At 37.6% G+C, this 26678-nt stretch overlaps 2 protein-coding genes across 7 annotated transcripts in view; both read right to left on the reverse strand.

The window, feature by feature from the left end:
- Positions 1-3166: 3166 nt before the first annotated feature.
- kctd17 (potassium channel tetramerization domain containing 17) lies at positions 3167-18967 on the reverse strand. Of its 4 annotated transcripts, none has more exons than XM_084434337.1 (7): positions 18477-18957; positions 9733-9841; positions 8917-9008; positions 8511-8609; positions 4934-5059; positions 4499-4633; positions 3167-3330 (listed from the first exon to the last, which is right to left on the reverse strand). In XM_084434337.1, exons 1-6 carry the CDS (start codon positions 18834-18836, stop codon positions 4523-4525), a joined length of 897 nt encoding a protein of 298 aa, XP_084290463.1. In that variant the 5' UTR covers positions 18837-18957; the 3' UTR covers positions 3167-3330; positions 4499-4522. The 4 variants fall into 4 exon arrangements, with proteins under 4 accessions (XP_084290463.1, XP_084290464.1, XP_084290465.1 ...); XM_084434336.1 differs by having other exon boundaries at positions 3205-3330; positions 8463-8609; positions 18477-18952; XM_084434338.1 differs by lacking the exon at positions 4499-4633 and having other exon boundaries at positions 3172-3330; positions 8463-8609; positions 18477-18967.
- A 797-nt stretch (positions 18968-19764) lies between these two features.
- The window catches only part of plbd1b (phospholipase B domain containing 1b), a 7364-nt gene continuing 450 nt past the window's right edge, over positions 19765-26678 (reverse strand). The window contains exons 2-11 of one of the 3 annotated variants that reach the window (XM_084434310.1): positions 25454-25676; positions 24913-24996; positions 24507-24648; positions 24191-24331; positions 23853-23997; positions 23558-23758; positions 22364-22504; positions 22038-22223; positions 21822-21928; positions 19765-20140 (exon numbers count right to left, since the gene is read on the reverse strand). In XM_084434310.1, coding sequence (XP_084290436.1) covers positions 19826-20140; positions 21822-21928; positions 22038-22223; positions 22364-22504; positions 23558-23758; positions 23853-23997; positions 24191-24331; positions 24507-24648; positions 24913-24996; positions 25454-25676 — 1685 coding nt within the window. In that variant the 3' untranslated portion in view covers positions 19765-19825. Of the gene's footprint in view, positions 20141-21821; positions 21948-22037; positions 22224-22363; positions 22505-23557; positions 23759-23852; positions 23998-24190; positions 24332-24506; positions 24649-24912; positions 24997-25453; positions 25677-26678 lie in introns of all 3 variants that reach the window. The other 2 variants (XM_084434312.1, XM_084434311.1) reach the window with 2 other exon arrangements.

A 26678-nucleotide genomic window follows, 5' to 3' on the forward strand; every position in this document is an offset into this window, starting at 1 on the left:
AAACGAAACTTTATTTCAATTGTTTTGATAACTATTTACACAATAATGCTGCTTGGACATCTACAGTAATTCATGATTGTTTTCTGTGCTAAACGATATTCTCTTGGTTGAAGAGACTAATTAATCCAATTAATCCAATATTCTTTGGCATACATGACTAAGGGTCTGAGCCCAGTTTCAACAAAACCCGTCAAGTAAAGAAAACCGTTAGTAATTATTACTTAACCACTTCTGAACTTGAGGAGTTTTTTTCAATAGGCTTGGAATCAAAGCTAATTGATTATGCAATATGTAATAATTAAAGTACATAATTATACATATAAAGTACATAAAAAAACGAAATAAATAACAACAAAATTCAATTTTACCTTTCACACCATGAAAACAAAGCCACAACCCATATTTTATAAATAAATTATATGTAAGAGCTCAGTGGAAGTATGGTATACAAACTGCCTATAGTGTAGATATGAATTCAAGAAATTGTCAAGGAAACATAAAAAAAAAAAAAAAAAAAAAGTAGGTAACATTTCTCTAGTATCAAATTGACAGGACAATTTGATGACACAGACCATGTTTTTGATACTAGAGAAATGTTACACAAATGTAACAAAACAAAAACATATATATATATATAAAAAAAAGGGCACAGTGTGTGTACAGACTAAAATTCAGCATAAACCAAAACATTACCTGTGCCCTGACAAGTAATCTGACATTTATTAGAATAAAATAAATACAGATGGATGGCACAGTATGATTATAAAAAATACAAGGCCATAAAAAAATGATGCAAATAACACATAAAAGATCAAACTTGAAAACTAAAACATACCTCTGAAATTCAAAGCAGTGAGAAGATTTGTTCAACACACCAGTACAAAGTTTAAAGAGATTATTATACTGTACTGAACTGACATGCTAATATATGTGTCGTATTAAAACTTCTGCTGCTTCTACGTCAGTTGCATCTACACACGTTGATGGAATTTATGACATCTCCTCTGTTTCATATAATTCACTATTCTCTCGTCTAGACACAAGGACTGTTATTATGCTCACAGTTTTAGAACATAGCAGCAGCTAATGGGGACAGAATAAGAATTGATTGACCCAGTAACACACTGAGCTACAAAACTGTGTTTACAAATGCCTCTTTCCTCTGTATAAATATAATAATAATAATAATACTAATAATAATAGGTCATGTTGCTATTACAAATTAATGTTTGTTTACAAAAAAAATAAAAATAATTTCACGTCAGTATTGACCGATAATGCTGTCATCAAACATGAACAACGAAAAAAAAATTCACCCATCTAAATATACAGTGGCCCCAAAAAGTATCTGAACACTTAAGTCATGAAAATGGTTTCACTGCATTAAAATGTGGAATATGTGGCATCTCCACACAAATGAAGCCTGAAATTGAATTTTTTTCCAATTACTTTTAATCAACTGGTCTCTGCGCTACTTTTAGTGTTCTATCAGAATGACCACAAAAACCTATCAAACATTTTCCTGTGAAATGTTTTGCTTGAAAAGTGTTTTTGGTTAAGTGCTTGGTTTGCTATTCTGTCATGTAACGCGATGACATTTATGCACTTTTAACATGGCTTAAGCATCTAAATGTGTTTAGGGGCACTGTATCTATTCAAATTTGTGCAAAACTACAGCATATTTAATAAACGAGCTTAGAGCTTAGGCATGCAATCAGCCCACAGCACATACAAATCCCAAAGAAAGCTAATTTGTACGGCTCTAGGCCAAAGAGAGCAAAAGGTGCTTGATAATTTGTTGAATTGAGGCATGTTGATTGGAACGATTTTGATTGCCAGACTAGTTCCTTTAAAAGAAATCTATCCTTCACACAAACACATTAACAAGTGACACAGTATCATAATGCAGCACATTAGCTGAATGAACAAAACTAACTTCATTGTAAGTAAACTGTGCCCCGGACCTATTAAAAATCCATGTACAGCGTACAAACACAACCAGAACTCTCCCGAGCCCTGTAATATCCCAGTGACCTCTAATGACACCCTGACCTTTTAGCCGGCGCCAACAACTATCAAAATGAACTTCCACAGACTGTAAATGGGGGTAAAGTGCACTGCTGGTGGTCTGCCAGGGTGACACTGCTGGCAATTTACCCACAACTGATGCTAGATGGAACAGGACATGACCCGTGTCTGTAGCAGAGCCGCCCTTCTTCTGCTATAGCAAATGTGCAAAACCTAAACACTAAATAACTGATTACAGTCTCATATCCACACAGTCTTTCCATCATTGATTACAATGTCTATCCTGACTAAGCCAAACTAAAGGCCCGTTCACACCAAGGACGATAACTATAACCATATAAAGATATGGTTCTATAAATCCTTCTCAATATTAAAGAATAGCAGCATTCACATATGATATCGTTGGAATCACTTTCAAATGATTTTATCCAGCTGATGAATGACAGCCAATCAGAATCCATCCAGCTGTAACGAGCTCGAGCATTTAAAGTGACAGACAAGCTGATCTCAGAACGATGCTAATACAGTTATCTTTCTTGGTGTGAACAGGCCTTAAAGGGTAACTCTCGCCAAAATGCAACCTAGGGTCTTTTTGTTAATCTACCCGAGGCTATTTTTGACTGTCAAAATGCCGGCGGACACAGCTACAGTGAGTTGTTCAAAACCTTTCTTTTTAGTAAACTCTGTGTACACAAACAATGTTCTCAATGCCCGAGTTCATGTGTAGAGCCCCTGGTGATACTTCGAGCAAAGTTTCATGTTGTCGAGCCTTCTTAGTGTTTTAAAAATAGCGCTTTTTGATGCTCTCATAGAAGTGCCCCATGCACTCCCATTCAAAAGGCAATTTGACGAAGACGAAAACGAAAATACGGTCAAACTTAAAAGTGGCGTTTCCATCCTAATTATGCTTTTAAACGAAATTTTGCCTCGGGTAGATTAACAAAAAGACCTTAGGTTGCATTTTGGCGATAGTTACTCTTTTAGTTATTGTTTAAATGCATTATATTTACTTAAATTACTATAGTATCCTATAACTATGTTGCTCTTTGGTAACAGGCCATGTACTAAGATAGTAATTGTGATCTTTTCTTAATACCTCAGGTGCCTTTTGCTTTTAGGATTTCAATTCAATTTTTTTGCTGCTGGTTGTGAAGTCTCCCGCTAATACCCGTTATTCGAGTCAACAAATCTAAAAAAAGTATGGCTATAAAAACAGCATCATGAGCACATGAAAAAAAAATGGATATCTAGAAAAATAAAATTATTTGTATCCTACATCCGGGACCCATGGATCTGGAACAGCTGCAAAAGAGTTGGAAAATATATTATAGTCACAGAAATACACTTCTGTTCAAAAGTTTGGGGTCAGTATGATTTCTTTGAAAGATATTTGTACTTTTTTCTGCAAAGATGCATTAATTTAATCAAAAAATAAGGCAACGACATTTATAATATTACAGAAGATTTTTATGGACTTTTTATGCTCTTTTGAACCTTATTCTTCAAAGAATCCTGATAACAAATGTATCAATTTCCACAACAATATTAAGCAGCACAACGGTTTTAAACATTGATAATAATAAGAAATGTTACTTGAGCAGCAAATCAACATTTTAGAATGATTTCTGAAGGATCATGTGACATGTTCTGACAAAATTCTGACATTTTAAAATATATTACGAAAACAATCGCTTTAGATTGTAATATTTGGCAATATTACTGTTTCAATGTATTTCTGATCAAATACATTTAGCCTGAGGGTGAGCAAAAGAGTTTAGTTTTTTCAAAAACATTAAAAAAAATATTACAGACCCTGTAACTTTTGAACAATAGTGTATAACTACAGAAATATAGAATTACTAGTAACTTTGGATATGGATAGTGTAGAGTGAGAAATATGCCTCCTTGTATGTTTCATGTAATTATGACAAATACAAAGATAATTTTTGCTGGAGATGTGGATATGGGTGGAGATGGCAGTGACTCAATGGCAGTTTATGGAACAGACGCTGTGCTAAATATTGAAGTCATTCGGTTGAGTCATTCGTTCGCCATTTCTGGTCTAGTGACCTGTGCTAAAAAATCCCATTTTTAAGATATATGTATCCAAGTTTACATTCAAAGTTCAGTACCGCACAATAGTTTGTCTGGACAATTGTGAATTGTGTTTACATAGGAAATAGATTCTTACGAGGGAAAATCATGCTTGGGAGTTGCAAGGAGGTAAAGGCTATTGCATTTCATTGCACTGTGCTCAGAAAAGGCAAGTAAAACTAGTTGGATAAATCCTCCTCATACAACCTTGTATCATAGGACTATTTTCACAGCCAAACAAACTAATATAGATTTATTGTTGTTTCTTTGTGCTCGTCTTATTTGGTGCACTGAAATGCAATTTACCAAAACCCTCAGACTGATAGAATTTTGTACATCTACCACTAATACAACCAACATGACAGCATTTCCTCACCAATTCCTTTGACATAAGTTTCTGCTAATCTCTAATCCACTCATTGGGGGTGGCATTTCTTTCTCCCACTTCCTCCTCCTCCTCCTCCTCCACCTCCTCCTTCCTCGCTCCATCTTCCTCCTGTGTGTCCGAGGTCTAGTTGTGTTATGAGTGGACAACAGGGTGAACAGAAACCGGTGGGATCGCAGCACGACAGATGATGGCATACCAAAAAAAAAAAACATGAAAAAGATTTATGAATTTGTGAAGAGTAGGTGTGGGAGGATCTCAAGGCTATTGATGTGAAATGAGATGAAAAGCAGCAGATTTTGTAGGTCGTAAGCATGTTTTTGAGGAATGTGTCAGTGGAACTGTGCTTTACGGTGTTTGTGAGATGGCACGATCAAAAACGATGAGCCGTTACGTGTGTATGCATGTGTCTGCAGGTTCTCCAACCTTAGTCTTGTGGCTCTGCTCCGTCCCCAAACCCCCACCCGAGGTGTGCAGCTCTTTTGACACCACACACAGAAATTCAGCCTGGTCCTCTGTTCCATAGCTGTAAGATGAGCCAATGTTCACCATCTTGAAAAGCAAAGAACAGCCAAGAAAGAGAGAGATAGAGAGAAGGTTTTTCTTCATGACAGGTACTTGAGATTTGAGGAAAGGGGAGAGGACCATGAAGGAAAACATCAAGATGGATCAAATGCCTAGTCAGCTGTACCAAACACATCTTCATTGCATTTATTAGAGATCAAGTTGGCATGCTGATAGTGTATTGTGCTTTATGGATGCATACTTTTTGTGTGAACCAATCATTTTGTGCAATATAGGGTAATAGATATTTAGCCTTGATTTATTTAATTTTTTTATGTTGAACCGGATTTTGTTTTAAATGTTGGTTAATGTACACATGCAGATGGACGATTTTGAATGTTGCATTGAATAGAATTGTTGCTCATGTCTTGCATTGTTTTTTAGTGTCTCACACCATGAGCATTTGGTATTTTAAAGGGATAATTCACACAAAAATAATTTTTCTCAAATAAATATATACAGTGAGGAAAATAAGTATTTGAACACCCTGCTATTTTGCAAGTTCTCCCACTTAGAAATCATGGAGGGGTCTGAAATTGTCATCGTAGGTGCATGTCCACTGTGAGAGACATAATCTAAAAAAAAAAATCCAGAAATCACAATGTATGATTTTTTAACTATTTATTTGTATGATACAGCTGCAAATAAGTATTTGAACAACTGAGAAAATCAATGTTAATATTTGGTACAGTAGCCTTTGTTTGCAATTACAGAGGTCAAACGTTTCCTGTAGTTTTTCACCAGGTTTGCACACACTGCAGGAGGGATTTTGGCCCACTCCTCCACACAGATCTTCTCTAGATCAGTCAGGTTTCTGGGCTGTCGCTGAGAAACACGGAGTTTGAGCTCCCTCCAAAGATTCTCTATTGGGTTTAGGTCTGGAGACTGGCTAGGCCACGCCAGAACCTTGATATGCTTCTTACAGAGCCACTCCTTGGTTATCCTGGCTGTGTGCTTCGGGTCATTGTCATGTTGGAAGACCCAGCCTCGACCTATCTTCAATGCTCTAACTGAGGGAAGGAGGTTGTTCCCCAAAATCTCGCAATACATGGCCCCGGTCATCCTCTCCTTAATACAGTGCAGTCGCCCTGTCCCATGTGCAGAAAAACACCCCCAAAGCATGATGCTACCACCCCATGCTTCACAGTAGGGATGGTGTTCTTGGGATGGTACTCATCATTCTTCTTCCTCCAAACACGTTTAGTGGAATTATGACCAAAAAGTTCTATTTTGGTCTCATCTGACCACATGACTTTCTCCCATGACTCCTCTGGATCATCCAAATGGTCATTGGCAAACTTAAGACGGGCCTTGACATGTGCTGGTTTAAGCAGGGGAACCTTCCATGCCATGCATGATTTCAAACCATGACGTCTTAGTGTATTACCAACAGTAACCTTGGAAACGGTGGTCCCAGCTCTTTTCAGGTCATTGACCAGCTCCTCCCGTGTAGTTCTGGGCTGATTTCTCACCTTTCTTAGGATCATTGAGACCCCACGAGGTGAGATCTTGCATGGAGCCCCAGTCCGAGGGAGATTGACAGTCATGTTTAGCTTCTTCCATTTTCTAATGATTGCTCCAACAGTGGACCTTTTTTCACCAAGCTGCTTGGCAATTTCCCCGTAGCCCTTTCCAGCCTTGTGGAGGTGTACAATTTTGTCTCTAGTGTCTTTGGACAGCTCTTTGGTCTTGGCCATGTTAGTAGTTGGATTCTTACTGATTGTATGGGGTGGACAGGTGTCTTTATGCAGCTAACGACCTCAAACAGGTGCATCTAATTTAGGATAATAAATGGAGTGGAGGTGGACATTTTAAAGGCAGACTAACAGGTCTTTGAGGGTCAGAATTCTAGCTGATAGACAGGTGTTCAAATACTTATTTGCAGCTGTATCATACAAATAAATAGTTAAAAAATCATATATTGCGATTTCTGGATTTTTTTTTTTAGATTATGTCTCTCACAGTGGACATGCACCTACGATGACAATTTCAGACCCCTCCATGATTTCCAAGTGGGAGAACTTGCAAAATAGCAGGGTGTTCAAATACTTATTTTCCTCACTGTATATACAGTGCTATGCATAAGTTTAGGCAACCATGCTAAAGTTGACTAAAAAGAGGAATAAAAAATCATATTTTGCAAATTTAACTTAATGCCTTATTTTAAAAAATTAGGAAAAATCCAACCTTTAAGGACACCAATTTTCTTTGTGAATGAATAATGTATCGTAAATAAATAAATGTTCTTCCTTAAAAAACAGGGTGCATAAGTTTGGGCACCACTATGTTAAATTCCCATAGAGGCAGGCAGATTTTTTTTTTTAAGTATTTTTTTTTTTTTTTTTTTAGGATACTATGCATCCTGATAAAGTTCCCTTGGCCTTTGGAATTAAAATAGCCCCACATCATCACATAGCCTTCACCATACCTAGAGATTGGCATGGAGTACTTTCCATAAGATCATCTCTCAATGCAAATCAAACTAGCTATTAGGCTAACTGAAATAAAATCATGCCAATCTCTAGGTATAGTGAAGGCTATGTGATGATGTGGGGCTATTTTAATTCCAAAGGCCAAGGGAACTTTATCAGGATGCATAGTATCCTAAAAAAAAAAAAAAAAAAATACTTAAAAATAAAAATCTGCCTGCCTCTATGGGAATTTAACATAGTGGTGCCCAAACTTATGCACCCTGTTTTTTAAGGAAGAACATTTATTTATTTACGATACATTATTCATTCACAAAGAAAATTGGTGTCCTTAAAGGTTGGATTTTTCCTAATTTTTTAAAATAAGGCATTAAGTTAAATTTGCAAAATATGATTTTTTATTCCTCTTTTTAGTCAACTTTAGCATGGTTGCCTAAACTTATGCATAGCACTGTATATAGAGTAGAAGTCTATACAATTTTTGTCTATACAATGGAAGTCAAGAAGTACCAATGTTCTTCAAAATATCTTCTTTTGTGTTTTTACAGAAGAAAGAATACAGGTTTGGAATGAAATCAGGGTTAAGAAAATAATGACAGTGTTTATTTTTGGGTGAACTATTCTTTTAAGAAACGTATCTTATTGGTGTATGGTGGACCCTAAATCACTCTTATTTTGTTAGAATATGTAGTTTTCCACTTTCGACGTGCAAAATATCATTAGGGATGTGCAAAACTACCGACAAAGCTGGAATATCATATAGTTTGTCATTTTTCAACAATGCATAATGATTAAGAGGTTTTGGTGCAACTGACCAAGTAAAATCCAGATGGACACAAATGGCAAAAGTTTAATTTCACACTTTAGCTATGCTACTGGACTCTGAATCTGAGGGGAGAATTGGACACTGGGAAAATTAGGATCAGGGGAAGGGAAATCAACTCAGTGTCAGTCCAACCCACAGTCCAGAGCAGTCCGGGGCGGGGTTTTCGGCAGGCGCGCACGCTGACCTGCTCAAACTTCCAGCCGTCCGACATGGTGGACACCATCTGGGTCAGCTCCTCTTCCTGACACTGCAACACCCGATACACGTGCTTTGGTGGTACCTGCTGTAAGAGAGACAGAGGGAGAGGGTGAAGACTGGTGAAGAGTAAAAAAAGAAATGTGGTGGGTAGTGGAGGAGAATGCCAAAAGGCGAGTATGGAAAGAAGAGCGAAAGTGGGTGGGAAACTGACGGCTGTTGCATAAGCGCGCAAATATAGTCACAAATGTACAGTAGAAACTGAGACGGACAGAAATACAGTGCTGAGAAGGTGATGAAGCTGAAAACTGGATACTAATGGAAAAAAAGCAATAGCCTATATTTCCAGAAACTGAAGCTACATGGGAGGCATGATAAAACACCCTGTTCATTACCTGTGTAGCCTTGGAGTCTCGCTCAAGAATCCTCTCTTTGATTAATTTAATCAGCGGTGTGATGTTGTAGAACTCTGCCTCCTCCAAGACACCTGACGGCACAGACACATTTTTACATTTTCATACAGTTATGTGCTGTTTTGACTAGATATGCACCGATATTGAAATGATAAATAAATTACAAATTAAACACCTGAAACTAAAATGAATCGTTGTAAATGCTCCAAGTGAATAAAAGCCAGATTTAAACATTTAACAGTGCTATTATATTAGTGTTTTTAAATATTAACTTTAAGATGAAAAATAATCTAAATGTAAAAAATAGGGGGAAATTACCATATACAATTAAATATCCAAAAATCGACTCGTTGTTAACTAACATTGTTAAAAAAAATGTCATCAATTGAAATGAACTTGGGGCATAATAATAAGAACTAAAATTGTAATGAAAACTAAAAAATATAAAAATAAAAACTAATTAATTACAGTAAATTGTAATGTAAACATGCATTTTCTGTAAAGCTGCGTTGAAACAATATGTACTGTGAAAAGCGCTATACAAATAAATGTGAATTGAACTGAATTCAAAAGTAATAATACATACTATGATATGACATTAATAATACTAAAATAGCACAACCGAATAATATCGATAAATAAAAAAGATCTCTAATACTGGGTGATAATCATATGGCATCAATAGTTATGTGTTGATTTTAAAATATATTATTATTATAATATTAAAATGGTATTACCATAAATTTGAAAATGCATAGTCTGACAAGTGACAACAGTTCTGAGAATAAATGAACAGACCTTCTTCTGCCAACTCCTTGTTATAAACCAGCTTCCCATGTCGCAGATAGTTGAGTATGGGACCAAAATAGGTGGGATCTCGGTCAATCACATAAGCGCCAGTTTCATCCTACACAAACACATCACAGGTCTCTCAGTTTAATAATTAAATACAATTAGATGTTTAATAATGTGGGATTTAATGATATTTAGTACAATATCATTAATTATATAACATAAAATATAATAAAATAATATTTATTAATAATATTTTACTACTATATATTATAATGTGGCAACTATTCCCTATGTAAATGTGACTGACTCTGTGCTGAAGCTGTTTAACTGCAGTACATGATGCACTGAACAGTACATCACCTCAGGGAATAAAATGTGACTTGGCACAAGAGAGGATGAACATTAAAGGAAAGGGCATGCAGAAAGTGGCAGTGAGCAGCAGAGGTCACATTAGCATGGCCACGGTCATTGTCCCAGAATGGCTGAGGGTCTCCTCTTTGCAATGAATTACCCTAAGAGCTCAGCGCAGCTCTATCGAGACAGGACCTACGGAGCAGGGAACCATATAGGCTACATCATACCCTAGTACAACATGCCCTACAGAGAACATTACACAACTGAGCCCAGGGAAAGAGCACTCTGAAAGGCACAAAGAGGAATCAGAGAACAAGGGAGTGCACAGAAGCACATTAGGGTGAAGGAGGTAAAAAGAAAGAGGAAGATGTTGGCGTAACAGAAGGCTCAAGACTAAATTGCGGCACTGCAAGGTTATAAAAGCACTATAATAGAGAAAGCAGAGGGCATAAATGAGATAACACTGCAGATTCACAACATGGACTTGAACAACACACCTACACAACAAGCTAGATTTGATCCATTGTACAGCCCTTCTTTTGATTTAGCCTATTCGTACAAAAATTGCACAATTTTGCTGATATTCTGCTTTATTCAGTAAGTTCCATTTGTGACTGGATTCTGTGATTCGTCTGCATCGCAGAAATCATAGGGCTCTACATGGTATTACGTTAAAAGAGAGTTAGTTATGTGGGTTGTTTATTGTTGTGCTATAAAGCTATAACCATTAGTAAGAATGGTTTTTCAGTTAGTAGTGGTCCCCTCTCAAAACTAGGGTTGGGTACTGCAAGTTTCAATTGCAGTAAGGTAAAAACATTTATATCAAACATGTTTCTTATTTCTTACTAAGTTTTGTTGCAGCTGATATCCATGAACAAAAATCAGCAGCCTAAAGAACACCACAAAACCACAGCAAAACACAACTGGACTAATATCAAACATTATTAAAGATAAGTTAACAGCAATAAAATAAGAACAAATAAACTAATTAGCAATAGCACAAATAAACACAACTGAACAAAGTTCAGATATTGAAATCAAATGTAAAAAGCGTTTTCTTTTTTATAAATAAAATATTGATTAATCCTTATCACTTACAAGTTACAAAAGTTATTCAGTCAAGATCAGAGAGTGATTTTCTTTTTCTTTTGTTCTTTGATTAACAGTAATGACACAGACGGCAGCAGGTTTATTAGGCCGCAGTCACTTTAAGCCTTTATGCAGGATCCAATATACTGTTCCAAATGCGGTTTTATTCTTCTTCTTCTGTTTACGAGAATATTTTGACATAATTTCGTGTGCATTTGTGAGTTCAAGCGCAAGAACTCAATTTGGTATTCGTGCACTAAATGAGATGCGGCTCATACTGTGCGTTCACACCGCCGCCGGCGAGAGCGTCAAAGTGGCCGGAAGTCATTCATTTTCAATGAGAGCCGGCGGCGAGCTCCGGCGAGGGCGGCGCGTCTTGGACGGTGAGAGCGGCGAAGAGAGTTGAATTCAGGTCAACTTTATGGTAATAAGCTATGACGCGGTTCGGCGGCAACCAATCAGAATGTAGAAGTCTTCCGCCTGAGAGGATTCCAGAGAACGCAACCCTGTAAACATTGGTGGTACCAGAGAATGTCTAATAAGGCGAGAAGTTTCACTCTCAGTACACTTCCGGCTTCTGAACTGGTTGCAGTTCCACTCTGATTCCATATGAGGGCGCTCACAGGACGAGTGCAGAATGAATGAAGGTCTATGGCAGTATACCCATCAAAATCCACTTTTCTCAGGATATAATTTTTTGTCTAGTAATTTGAATGTTTTATTCAAAAGGAGATGCAAAGAAATTACACATTGCTGGGTGTTAGATTTTTTAGAGTCACTTATTTGCTTAAAAAAATGCTTTAAAGTGTCAATGACGTCATACACATCGTACGACCAGAGATACTGCTTTACGGCAATCCTTCAGTCACTCTGGTGCTTTCGCGCTCTGCACTTTGTTTTCTCTCGACAACACAGCTGACACAGGTAAATACACGTGCTAGACGAGTTTTTGTTTTGTTTGTTTCTGGTCCCGCTTCGGATGCCACGATGCCATCAAGCGGTATCTCTGGTCGTAATCAGTCCTTCACTGACCAATCAGCGTTCATTAGCAGAATGCTAGCGTGTTATGGGCAACAACAACTCAACCTGTAATAAATCGAAAGGACATAAGTACTCGTTCATTCAACTTTCGACCTATAACCCATGTTGAAGTTGCAAAACCTACACTCAAATGTGAGATTTCTCAACGGCAATCAGGTGAAAGAGACACATTTAGCCGTCTAGCCCCATAGACTCCCATTCATTTTGCACTCATGGGCGATCGCCCCCCAGTGGAACTCTGGTGGAACTACAACCAAAATTCGGTACAATAGGATTTAATAGGGAGTGGGCAGGCTCTCCGTAGACGGGCTCTGGTGGTACTTCGATCTACATCAGAGCATCCCCGAATCTTTCTCCGGCGTCGTTGGAAGGGCAGTGCTCTCGCCGGCGGCGGTGTGAACGTACAGTTAGTGTGCGAGTGCCGAACTGAGTTCTCTTTTGCATCTTCTTGTGCTTGAAGATGGTTTGAAATCACATTAAAATGCACACACAGGAATCGATAAGTGGAATTGAAATTTTAATAATTTAAATAAAGTATCCAATTCCAGAATTGGAATTGATTTTTAACTCCCAACCCTACTCAAAACACTTTACATAGTGCTCTTTGTGGCCATTTGGATATATGCAGCAGCAGCAACTGTTTCAGCTACACACCGCCGGTATGGTGGTATTTGAAAAATACGTATCGTATGCGAAATTGAAACCAGTGGCCTGTTGCATAAACTGTTAAGACAAGTCAGTAACATAAAAAAGTAGATTGGTCTAATTTGACACCGAACAGTAAGACTGATTACCCCTAACTAACTTCTAGTTGATCATACTAGTTCTTAAGACACAGTCTTAACATAATGGCTATGTTTATGCAACTGGCACCAGTATTACGGATGAACCGGTGTACCGCCCAGCACTAGCCAGTATGAAATATTTATTCCTTGTAAATTTTCTTAATTCACCTTACAATCATTTTGGGACTAACAGATTGACAACATGGACATGAACAACATTCATAGACAACAAACTAATTATCACATACGGAGTTGCAAAAAGCATTAACAAATATTTCCATTAGCAGCACAAAATCTCACAAGATAATAGTAGCACAGAACTTAATTTACACATGATGAGCAAACACACACACACGTACACAAATCCCATTTTCGAACCAGCAAGTGCAGAAGACAGTCACACAGTACACATGACTAGACTTGACAGCAGCAGGCATGACAACACCTGCGCATGACTTCTGCAGCGAGTCAGAAGAGACAAGCTGTTGCCCCGCTCGGGATTTCACAAGAACACGAGAACGAACACAGGGGATTTTACACACAATACTACTGCATATGCCTTAAACACACAGAATTCAAATCAAACAAGTTCGCTATCTTTCCACGCTCATCTTGCGTTAACGTTTAACTCAGCAGTTGCACAAGGAAGTATAAGAACCACGTCCCGATAGGGAACTAGCTGCATCCCATGGGAAATACCTGGTAGGCAAACAAAGAGCTTATTAATTTCAAAACAGAACTGCATAATAACCGCTGACACATAAAGCATCACGGCATGCAATAAGAAAGCCATATTAACAATTTTTAACAGAACCAATTCTGGCTCATGTTAAAAGCACATTCACTCAAGATGTTGAGAAACTAGCTAATAATATTTACTATAATAATAGACAGCCAATACCTCCTCATGACATAAAGGATAAAACACATCTTAAAGGGATGGTTCACCCAAAAATGAAAATTCTATGAGTGTTGGTAGCCAAACAGTTTCGCTTCCCATTGACGTCCATTGTATGGACAAAAAAACCCACAATGGACGTCATTGGGAACCGAAACTGTTTGGCTACCAACATTCTTTAAAATAAAAACTAAAAACTATACACCCAAACTCTTTGAAAGGGAAAAATGCATATGTAAACTAGCAATGAAGAACAGAGCAGTCCAGGAATAGAACAGAGAAGCCTCCAAAGATATTTTAGTGCAGAGGGCTGGGAGTCATCAAGGTGCCATGGCTTTAATCTCATTAGAAGAGTGACATGAGCAGTGAGAGAGCACACAACACCACATCGGCCAGTAATAACTGAGCTGTGATGAGTGATCGTCTGTGCCTCGTCACTCACTGTGCGGATGTGTGGAATAAGAGGGAATATAAGAGGATATCTTGGGAGGGGGTGGATACTGTGAAGGCAGAGTACCATCTGTTAAGTCAAATAGCCTACTTTTAGTATGCCTTAAGATTAAAAGACACATTAAATAACATATAACACGCATTTACATTTATATCGGCAAATCTCACCATATTTCACCCCAAAACCAAAAGACAGAAATTGAGAAATTATACTTTCTTAAAAAGACAATGAAGCCTAAAGAAAATTAATTTCGGAACAATTATTATTATTTGCATTTTCTGACAATATTTTCATAACGAACATTAAATTTGATATGATAACTAACTATGGATAACTAACCATAAATTACGATAAATTTAAAAACAACACGCATTACTGTAAAGCGGGAAAAAGCTCAAATACATAGGGGTGAGTTCAGGATGATTGGGACACTTTTGCTATTGAGAGGAATTGGAAAAAGTGTCCCAATCAACCTGAATTCACCATACTGTAAACTATACCATAGATCAGGGGTGTCCAAACTCAGTCCTGGAGGGCCACTGTCCTGCAGAGTTTAGCTCCAACCCCAATTAAACACACCTGAACCAGATAATCAAGGTCTGATTATCTGGTTCAGGTGTGTTTAATTGGGGTTGGAGCTAAACTCTGCAGGACAGTGGCCCTCCAGGACTGAGTTTGGACACCCCTGCCATAGATGATGACCCATGGGAAGACATATGGAACCATGTTAAAAACATGCATTTGTATATGCCAAAAAGCCAATACAATTCAAAAGCATCCAGAAATTTCATATATTCCCCATCCATTGGCTTTTCTAATCAGTGATTGTCATGTGTTTAAAATGTATACTGAAGTAGGTACCATACTGCAGGGTGTAGGTATTATTGTAGGTCCCATACTGCATGTGGTCATGTTACAAGTGTTTCTATCAAGTGCTATTGGAAATACTAAAAAAATTATATTTGGCATCCAACTAGAATTACATCCAGTTTTATTAGATTTGGGCCTTCCAAGCAGACACATAAAGACATCTGCCAACAGGAAATTATATGATATTAACTAGGGGTGGAGCCGAACCCGAATACGGTATTCGGAAAGCACAAATAATGTGTTTTTTACGAATACTTATTTCGAACAAATACTTTTAAAAATATTTGTATTCGGGAACAAGAAAAACTTTATATCAAAAAGCTGCGTTTCCTCATGAGACATGGCGACCGGCGGAGCTGCTGATGTGGTGGCTGAAATATTTTGGATTAGGCTAATGTCACGTTGTCATAAGGGGTAGTTCACATAGCGCGTTTTTTGCGCGTGCAGATTTCAAATGTAGGCGCGCGGCAAGCGCGCTTATAATAGAAGCGAGCGGCGCGCTGCATAGCAACGACAGACGCCACGGGAGGGCAAGCGCTTGTGGAAAGGAGAAAGCGTGCGAACTGCGCTCTTCATGATTACGAAGTATCAGCAAAGAATTAATTGATTTCTAGCCCTTGCATTAGCTTTAGATATATTTATGGAGATGAGAAATGAAATAAAAAAGCCGTCATTTTGTCATTAATATCAGTCCGTCAGAAAAGCAGTTCTAGGCTTATTCTTGGCTGGATAACTCTTAGCAGGTTTAAAAAGCTCTTTTAAAATTAAATATGAATGCAGTTTTGGATTAAATATAAGTACAGTCAAGTCAAATAAAACATGTTTTATCTCCTGTTTGGTAACACTACAATAAGATACCATTCATTAACATTACTTAAAGTCCCTGTAAAGGCAATTCTACAAAAAAATTCTAAACACATTATAAGTGCTAGAAATGTATTGCTAAAACATGTTACAAAGACTGAGAACTGTGAAGTACTAAATTGTGGAGTTAGACCGTTTAACAGTTTTTCACCCTTGCTGTGAGCCGGATTTTTTGGGCGGGGCTAAAACGGGGGCTCGATGACGCACTGCGACCCCCTGAGCTTGATTGGGCCCCTACTTGATGACGCACGGAGTCACTAAGCCTATCGCTCAATCGCGAGTTACTATCAGACAGCCTACAGTTTGCTAGCTACTATGCCCACGGCTCTGGCTATGCCTTCGTCATGTAAATGCGTATTCACTGGATGCAATCACTTAGAAAACAGATCGGTGTCCTTATTTAAATTTCCGAAAAATGATCATATCAAGAGGAGGTGGATTTATCTTGAGAAGAGCTAACGTTACCTTGATGGAGAGCTGATGATCACCGCCTCTGTAGAGATCAGGATAGTTTACTTTCGTTGGAGACAACTGGAATTCACTGATAATCCGCTGTTACTGGTGAATGGGGCCGAACCGACTATCTCCCGCTGTCCGCTTCGGCCTTCATCCTCCCGTCGCGCCGACATGCACGAGCTGTGCGCGAGTCATATTTCCCGCGAGTGGGCGTGGTTTCAGCGCAGCCAGCGGACACGCCCCCAGCGTTTGAGAGCTGAGACTACTGCTCATTTTTTCGAGATTTTGATAGCTTATTTTATTTACTTGGCGGCTTTTTTAATCATTGAAATTGGGCTGGGTGGCTAATAACACATTTTTCGGTGGTATGACAAACTCAGAACACATACTTAATTTTGACTTTACAGGGACTTTAATGCGCATCTAACATCAACACATTGAGTGAACAATATATTTTTACAACATTAATTAATGTTTGTGAATGTTATTTAATACAAACACTTGATTGGTCATGTTTGTTCACTTCATTCATTGTGCATTAAATAATGTTAACATAAATAATGTTAACTTTTGATTTTAAAAATGTATTTTTAAATGAACCCCAAGGAGAATAATTGCGACAGTATATAGCCTAACTATTGTTTATTGTTAGGTCATTTTATCTATTGTTATCTAACAAATGTAATATTAATGTAGTGTTTTTAATACTACAGTTTCCATCTTTGTAACCGTGATATAAACTTTAATATATGTAAATTTAATCTAAATTAAGCTTTACCGAAATTGTTACCGAGAACCGTGGATTTTCACAGGTATTGGTACCGAATACTGAAATTTTGGCACCGTGACAACACTAGTAGCTCTGTTAGCTTGGTAATTTAGACAATAGGCTGTTGACAGAGTAACATTAACGTAGGTAATGGCTGTTATGTTATTTTCTTTTCAATGACGTTCCTTGTTACATGTTCATTGCTGGATTTATGGAAAAACATCAACCGATATTGCATATCCATAATTATTATAATGGATATAATTAAAGAATACTTACACTATAACGTAAATTAGAAGTGTAACGCAAAAAAAATGGATTTTTACACCTATTTTGAAATTTACTCGAATACAAATACAAATACAAATACTTTTCCCCTCTCAACAAATACAAATACAGATACAAATACCGGCTGCTTTGCACACCCCTAATATTAACCTTCGCTGCCAGAAGAAAACATTTTATTGCAGTGGGTCAGTGATAATAAGGCCTGCTTCATTTAAGGGTTTGCATAAGGTGATATTTGCTCTGGTCCCACTGGAACTCCTGCCATGTGCTTTACATTCTGACAAATCAGTTCTATAAGATAGGGATGCTTTGTTTGGATTACCTTAGGCCTCATTTCCCTTGGGTCATTTAACAAGGCGTAGGCCTATCTTAACCATATTCAAATCAAATAAAAATTATTTATAAAGCACAATAAAAACAACAGATAGTTGACCACTATGCTGTCCAAAACTTTGCAAAAAAAAAAACAGTTTTGACCACAATGCAATGAGGAGTATCAATAAAAAAAAATACAAAATTACTTGTAATAATAATAAAAGAAGCTTCATTATTTACATCCAAGATATGATTTCATGAGCTTCACTCCTATACATTTAGGATGTGCTGATGATCTGGCCATCACCCCATCAAGAGGACTTCCCTCTACACAAAATCAGCTTCAGGTGGATCACCTTATGTGATAAAAGAATCGTGCAGTAAAATGTGTATTTTACTGGCGAATAACTGCGATGACGCTGTAATGCACAAACACTGGGGGTCTGCATTAATAGTCAGCGTAGCACGCGCACATCCATCTGACTGAAGACCCCCGTCGCATCATTAATACACCTCAGCGCCCTGGATCACAGAGTCATACATTAACATCACTCACTGCTGTCTTACCGTGTCCGAATGTAAGTCTTGCTGCTGGCACAGTCGGTACAGAAATGAAGTTTGTTCCTTTAGCAGCGTTTGTCGTGTCGTTAGAAACACCGTCCCGCCGACGTTGAGACGGACCCATTTGCCGTTACTGCCTCCGGTGGTATTAACAGCAGAACCGTTTCCTATGATATTTTCAGACCCACTGGATTCAACAGCAGTAGCCGTGGCTGTTGTGGCTCCTTCGCTTCCCTCGTTGTCTTTGTTGTTGTTATTGTTGTTGTTATTATTGTTTAGATTGCCGTGTGTTGTTGTTGCTGAAAGGGATCCCGTTTCCGGTAAAGCCTGGGGCGCCGCCGTTTTTCCTTTGTCCTCCGTTGCCATTAGGGTACTACACTGAGGCTGGTCTGGTGCGGACTGTCGGTGCGGCTCGGATGCTGTTCGGATGCCGTTCTGTCTCCCACGGTGAAGCGGCGTGCTACTGTTTTTTTTTTTTTTTTTTTTTTGTCATAGAAGTAGAAAAAGCGCGGCAGTTGATTGGCTCGTATCCTGCGATGTGTTCGCCCCGCCCACTTGCCAGTTGATGCACTTTTGACGCAGAAACCAGTGCAGATTCTAGAATGAGGAATGTATTTAGGCATTAGCAGGCAGCTATGCATATTTAAGATTCTGCATTCTTACAAAATATTTAAGATTCTAGGACGTTAGTTAAGTTTGACTTGCATTTCGAGTTCATGCAGCTCGAGTGGGACAATTCAAATAATGTTTCACTGATAATATATTTTGTAACGAGCCTATAGCAAAAAATTTTTAAAGTGGCCATGAAAACCAATATGAACGACCACTGTAAATATGAGTGGATTAGGGGGCATTAATGCCTAGTTTATGTTTATGCCTTTTTATAATGGTTTCATAATTTTTGATCATATGGGTAGGCCTACAGGCCATAACTACCAACAATTCACTGATCAAATTTAACATCTATTAATGATGTAGATTCATAGTGTAAATTCAACATCTATTCAGCCTGTTACAAAGACTTTAAGAAAACAGATTTATATAAATGCAATTAAAATTAAAGTACTCTCTCAATTTAAAATTTTAATAAACATATTTCTATTTAATTCATCACTTGTTCAATGACACTGCTGACTTTGTTCAAGTCAACTCAGTGTATCTTAATTTTATACTACCGGCTGTTGAATGTTTGATTCTGATTGGTTGACGGACATTCTAATTTGTGCAATTTGTAATATGGCTATCACTTATGACAACGGCCTTTGTCATGAACACAGATCAAATTAGACAAGTTAGTCAAGCAACTTTTTATTGCATTAACAAGTACTATTATGCATTCAATTTCACAAAAAGTATTATGGGGCAAAAATGTACCTAATGACTTTGTAAAGCTGCCTGTAAATATCTGATGCAAAGCTGATTAAATAATTTTCGAATCTTGCATCTGTATTCTCTAGACTGCTGTTCATACACTGTAACAGACTGTCTTGATCTCTGGAACCAAAAAGAAGGGGCTGAATGGTGATGAATGAGAAGTTGAAGGTCTGAGGGAGCCCCTGATGAGCTGTCCGATTGAAACGGCTCCAAGAGAAAGGTGGAAGACCATTCTGAGTAGTGGGTCCGTTCACAGCTTCGGCCATAAACATCTGGGCCATGTGGTAATCTGTAACCTAAATGGATGCAGCCTCTATTAGAATCAGACTATTTATGCTAGCATTTATTTAAAGGAGACCTATTATGCCCCTTTTTACCAGATGTAATATAAGTCTCAGGTGTCCCCAGAATGAAGTTTCAGCTCAAAATATCCCACAGATAATTTATTGTACCATGTTGTAAATGCCCATTTTTGATTGGAAGGAAAAAAAAAAAGCAGTTTTTGTGCATGTATCTTTAAATGCAAATGAGCTGCTGCTCCCTGCTTTCCAGAAGAGGGCGGAGCCTTTACAGCTTGTCCCTTGGATACTCTGCCAAAAACTAAAACATTAGTTTGGTTTTGATTATCATCTCTATCGCAGTCACGCTCACGCTTACGTGCCATTGCAGTTCTTCTTCATCATGAAAGTGTATTATCTGCATGCATTTTAAAGGCATTTTAGTCTAAACTTCTGATATATGGTTGTCTGAACGCACACATCTGAAGTACAGAAAGCTAGCTGTCAGATGGCGCGTCCCATGAGTATTAAACTAAGTTCTCTTTCACTTCTTATTGCGCTTAAACTGTCAAATACATACATGGTTATGTCAAAAACACACAAAAGCCCTATTCGGATGGGATTAACTTTACAAGGATGGAGTAATGTAATTTTACCACAGGACATCAGTAATAGTACTGGCCAATTCGCACGGGATAAGATATCTCAGTAAAACTAGCAGAAGTGGAAGGGGTAACTTGATTTGAGCATCGCCGTCACCATCCTGCCGTCATGTGTGTAAGTTATTACGTTGCTTCCTGATATCGCGTGCGCAAACAAATATAACCTATTATGTCTGGTCGAACAATGTATTAATTAACTTCAGATTGGATTGTGTTGGTAATAGGCACTTACCTAACGCTAAAAAACAAGTGCTTTTGATCTTCTTTCTGATCTGAATGTTATGTGGGAGTTTTGCCACAGACTCGTCCCAGCGTCTAGAACGCAACTGAATGCTTTTTCAAGCGTCTCCATACTTGAAAAACCGCGGAAAACTATTTTTAAAGAGGAAATGACGAAATATTTACGTACATATTTACAGCGGGTCTATTCGCACGGGATTATTACCTGAGGTCATTTTTCCGGACCTTTTTACTGAAGGTAAAAGTCGCTGTAATCTTTACTGACATTGTCCGTAATGATTACTGAGATGGCACATTAGGACGGGACTAAAATCACAGAGAAGCTCTGGTAATTATTACTTTACCCCACCTCTCCATGTTAAACTAGTCCCGTCCGAATAGGGCTAAAGTTTACAAACACAGTCGTTTATGTCTGTGAACGTAAACAGCAAGTAAATAAATTACATGTGTGTACTAGATCTGTGTATTAAAGTGAAATATACAGGACCCTACTGCTATATATGCTGTTAATATGAATCAAACAACAAAATGAAAACAAAAAAATCACTCACTGCTCTTGATTGAATAACGTTAGTAGCTTTAATGAGAATACATTTCTTACTTGAATGCTGAAACTGAAATTATGATTTGTGGGGATGGGATTGGGTGGATTTTTACCATTATAGGGTGGTTGTGTACATGTACACACTGTATGTATACACTGCCGACACACATGTATATTCAAACACCATGTAAAAGTGAATTTTGCATAATAGGTCCCCTTTACTAATAATAACACATATGACCTATTTCTGTACCTTAGTATCATAACATCCCCCTGGAAGAGGTCGTCGGAGCCTCAGATCATTACGGCAGCAGATGGATTTGCAAGGGTGCTTCTTTGAATATGGGTCTTTTCTGTAATCTAACATGACAAAGTGCTACTGTTCATCAAAGAAATGAGATTATGAAGAAAGCAGATTAGTTTGAAGAAACATTTTTGAATACTTTCCAAAGAGAGATCCTGAACTCACCATTGTACCTCATAATGTATTTCAAGGTGTCCAGATTAGTGACTTTTCCCTGATCCCTGCGGAAAATCTTAGCACGTGGACAGAGGTCATATGAGAAGTCTTCACCATGCTTTTTCCACATCGCACCATAACCACTCATTCTGTAAATGTCTGAGTGGAAAGGTATGTTGTAGGATGCCCAGTAACCTATCGAGACGATTTGTAAAGCGTATGATCTTGTTCAATTTAACCTTTTAACCTTCAGTGCTTCCAACCTTACATCCTCTCAAATGAAATTTTCATTGAACTATTCATAAGGATTTCCTTATTATAAAAATACTCCTCACCATGACGCAGCGCTTGTGACTGATCTGAATACGCCACCAAACCAGGAATCTGCTCCACAACAGTCAGACTCCATTCTTCAATCTGCTTTCCAAGTGAAACTCTTTTCAGGTCCACCACCATATACTGGTTATTGTAAGTCCCTGATAAAAATTCATCCAAAAATAATTGAAAATAAGAAAAATTTCAAGACCAAAAGTATGTGGACCTCTCATTAATAGGTTTGGCTGTTCCAGTATATCTATTTTTGGGAAGGTCAAATCTTAAAGGGACAGTTAATTCCATCAATCATTTACTCACAGTCATGTCATTAAAAATATGTTCCTAGGCCGTGCGCCTACCAAAGCATTTTTAGCCAGCTGACAATGCCAGGCGCACTTCTGAAGGCACCTGAGAGCGCTTTGGTGATTTCACAGATAGTTTGATTCTGAAAATAAAATGTAGACACAATGTGAACTACTTGCTCTGGTCCTTGTTTTGGATGATATTTTTCTGTTGTCGTGCTTGTTGTTGTCGTCTGTTGTCGTTGTAAAAGCAGGATGTGATGGTCGGGTGCAGTGTAGGGGAAAGTTACTTTAAAAAGTAATGCATTACAATATTGCGCTAATCCCTTCAAAAGTAACTACCTTCACCAATACATTTTTTTGCTTATGGTTTAACTACAATAACCATCATGTTAAAAATGTGTTAAATTTAATTGTAATGAGTTACTTTACTAGTTACTTGAAAAAAGTAATCTGATTACATAACTCGAGTTACTTGTAATGCATTACCACCAACACTGGGTGTGGCTAGGTGTGGTATTTGTCCCGCCCTTTCTCCACTGTGATTGGACGGCTGGGTAAATGTGACATTGATGAGCGCTTTGTTTTACCCAAAGTTTAACATTTTCAACTCTCAGCCACACATTTTTTTCCCTCCAAATTATCCCTTTCTTGTTTTGTTTTCAACCGAAGAAAGAAATGCATACTTTTTTGTTTTGTTTAATGACATGAGGGTGGGTAAATGATGACAGAATTTTCATTTTTGGGCAAACTATCCCATTAATGCTACACCATACAATCAGATTCTAGAGAATTGAGTCTTTACAACTTCGCTGCAGTGTTGATAGACGACACCACCACAGAGCACTGCAAATACAGACCACAATATTTGCATAAAATAATCCACCTTTGTCTTGTACATCTCTTTCTCACCCGAGTTGTGCTTGGAAAATATTTGGGCCCATTGCTTCCCTGTGCAGGCCAGCGCATTTGCTACACGCACCCTCTGCCAGGCAAGCAAAGCCTGTGGGGTCACCAGGGAGAACAGAGAGGAGTTGAACACGTTGTTTGTTGTCTGAGTTACAAACAACCCCGTTCCCAGCAAATAAAAGTCATCCAGAGATGACAAGGTCCCTAGAAAGGATGCGAGAAACAGTTTTATAGTACTAAATTAAATGATTAATTACTAAATTCGAATGATAAAAGGCAAACATCTGCCTTTAAATACCAGGGTAGCTGCTAAAGGACAGTCTGCTTGTGCCATTATGTTTATTTTTCAGGCGAAAGTCCCAGTGCTTGTAGATTCTCATGCTGGCTGCATAGGTGTACCAGCTGGAGTGACCAAGCAACAGATTCTCATAGCCAGGTAACAACTGCAGACAGAATAGGAACAGAACAATTAAAGGTGCACATTGGCAAGGCCATAACAATCACAGGCACAGCCCTGAATATTCAGATATGGGGTCAGACATGGGGCTTTCAACGGCCGATTCCTACACTTTGGTTCCACCCAATATAGAATATGTGGATACTGTCATGAGGTGAAGGCATCATTTTACTTCTAACCTTGATGAGAGCAGAGCAGTGACTCATCCCTGGCATTCTGAAGGAGTCCGAAGAAGAGTTGGAACGCCTTTTGAGTGCAGGGATTAAATCTAACAAATCCCCAATACCATTGAGGAATTGAACCGCAAACATGGGCAGAGGCTGGGAGTTGAAATGCAAGCATGTAGTTTCACTCATTAACACAAAATGAAAAACATATAGGCCAAAGCATGATTGTCAATGATTGAATAAAAAGAAAAAAGTTCACTGGAGGAACCCATGAGGGTTATCAAACTTGAAGAATGAGCAGATACATGCAGAATTCATGTTTTCTGACCTTTTCCTGTCTACTTTTGGCCCAGTACGCTGCTCCGGCATACAGTCCATCTATCTGAGCCACTAGAAGACCCACATGATGCCACAAGGGATCACTTTTCCCATTTAATTTCAGTTGTGTTCTCGTCCATGAGTCCTGCTCACTATTTCAAAGAATGGAAGTTTAATAAATAATTCAGTTGAATATATGTTTATGCAATAAATAATTGTATAAAATCATCTTGGAAAACACAAACAACACCAAGTCTCCAAAACCTATTTTGTATGTTGCAACATGTGAATACATACAGTGATATATACAATTTGTATGTTTAATATAATGCGAGCAGGTGTATTTCATCATATCCGACATTATTATTGTAATTTTGGAATAGTGCAATCAGTTTAGATAATAGATGTCAACTTACCTCATAAACGATTTCAGAGGTTTCATAACACTATGATCCTTAATCATCTGAGGATACATATTAAAGTAATGGTTTATCATCTGTCTGTGAATGAAAAAGGAATTGATTATAGTTTTAACTGTAGTCTGTTATTTGATAATTCATTTAAAGTTAATATGTTTTAAATGTACAACATAAATGTCATTAAGTATATTTTAGTATAAATGCTTGTCAGTACTTTAGCTAACCATATAAGACAATAGAAGTAATTAGGAAATGATATGTAAAGATGTTCTTAAACCCTACTTAAGTGGCTATAAAGCACTCTTAAGTCCAACTAATTGCTTTAAATATAGATTTAAACTATTATACATTTTCATTCAATTGTAAATAACATGCATTTAAGTGTCCAAACCATTACATTCATTTCACAGTTAAGTATATTCTTATAAAGTATTATTTCCGTAATAGGCCTACTATTTTTTTTTTTTTTAAGTATGCTAAAGTGTACTTCTTTTTCCACACGGCTTAGTATAATTTCCTTTAAAGAGAGAAAACTTACGAAGCTGTAAGGAATCCTTCAAGGTACCCGGCCAAGAAGTATGTAATTTCATCGTTCTCCTGGGATTCTCCATAACCAGCCTGCACTTCCAGCACTCCCCATCCAGAAACAGATAAACTATCATTGAAATAGCCAAATGCATCTCCGTCCTCTTCCATTGCATCCTCTTTCAGCACCACAGACCTCTGAACTGCATCCCAATATACGGTGGCTCTCTGAACATCTGGTAAACAGAGAGATCACACATCAATAAGCGTTGAGGTTTTTTTTGTATTATCTGATTACATTTTTCTGAATGGTTTCATGCATATAGTCGTGTTAATAGTGTCCTATGTGAACATGTTCTGCATTCATTTTCCCCAGTTTTTTTCTTTTTCTTTTTTCTTGAAAATCAAATTTGAATGTGCTGCAACTATAGTTGCCAGTGGGCAAATATTTTGTATGCAAAATGAATAGGAGGAGAACATTTGGCATCTACTGTATCTCAAAGTCTCAAAACTGCTTTCAACAGATAAATCTTTATTCATAAACAAATTTATTATGTATAAAAGTTGAAAAACATTTGATGCGAACCCAAAAAAGTTGCATCTAGCTTATAATCTCTTGAATATGAAAACACAACAGCCATAACAGGGCATTGTGTATCAAAAAGTTAAATGAAAATAAATAAAAATAAATGGAATGAAGAAAAAATTATATCTATATAACAAACAAAAAACAAAATGGAACAAATAACAAAAGAATAACAGTGAATACAATTTATGAACAGTAGAGATGTCATTTAAAGGGTTAAGTTATGTTTATGCACTAAACAAGACCAATAACCTTGATTTATTAACCTATTAATACAGTATACCCCATTTCACCATGATATGTACTTATAAGGCATTTGCCCTGACTAAGTATACAAAAAACTATAGATCTCTTGTAAGATTTGTTTTGTTTGGATGATTCTAGAGAGACCTTCATGATTATATATATATATATATATATATATATATATATATATATATATATATATATATAGTTGACAGCCTCGTGTGACAGGAAGGAAGAGAATACCTTTTTCTTTTCTTTTCTTGAAATCCTTTATTTGGTTGTTTGCTTGCATGTCATTGAGACATAAAACATGGATACCATCTAGAAAAATACTTACGAAAGTAAAATGACAACTATACACAACACTGCCGGTGGGCTTAAATGGCAAATGCCCAATAGAATAAAC

The sequence above is a fragment of the Rutilus rutilus genome, assembly GCF_951802725.1.
Source record: "Rutilus rutilus genome assembly, chromosome: 16".
NCBI lineage: Eukaryota > Metazoa > Chordata > Actinopteri > Cypriniformes > Leuciscidae > Rutilus > Rutilus rutilus.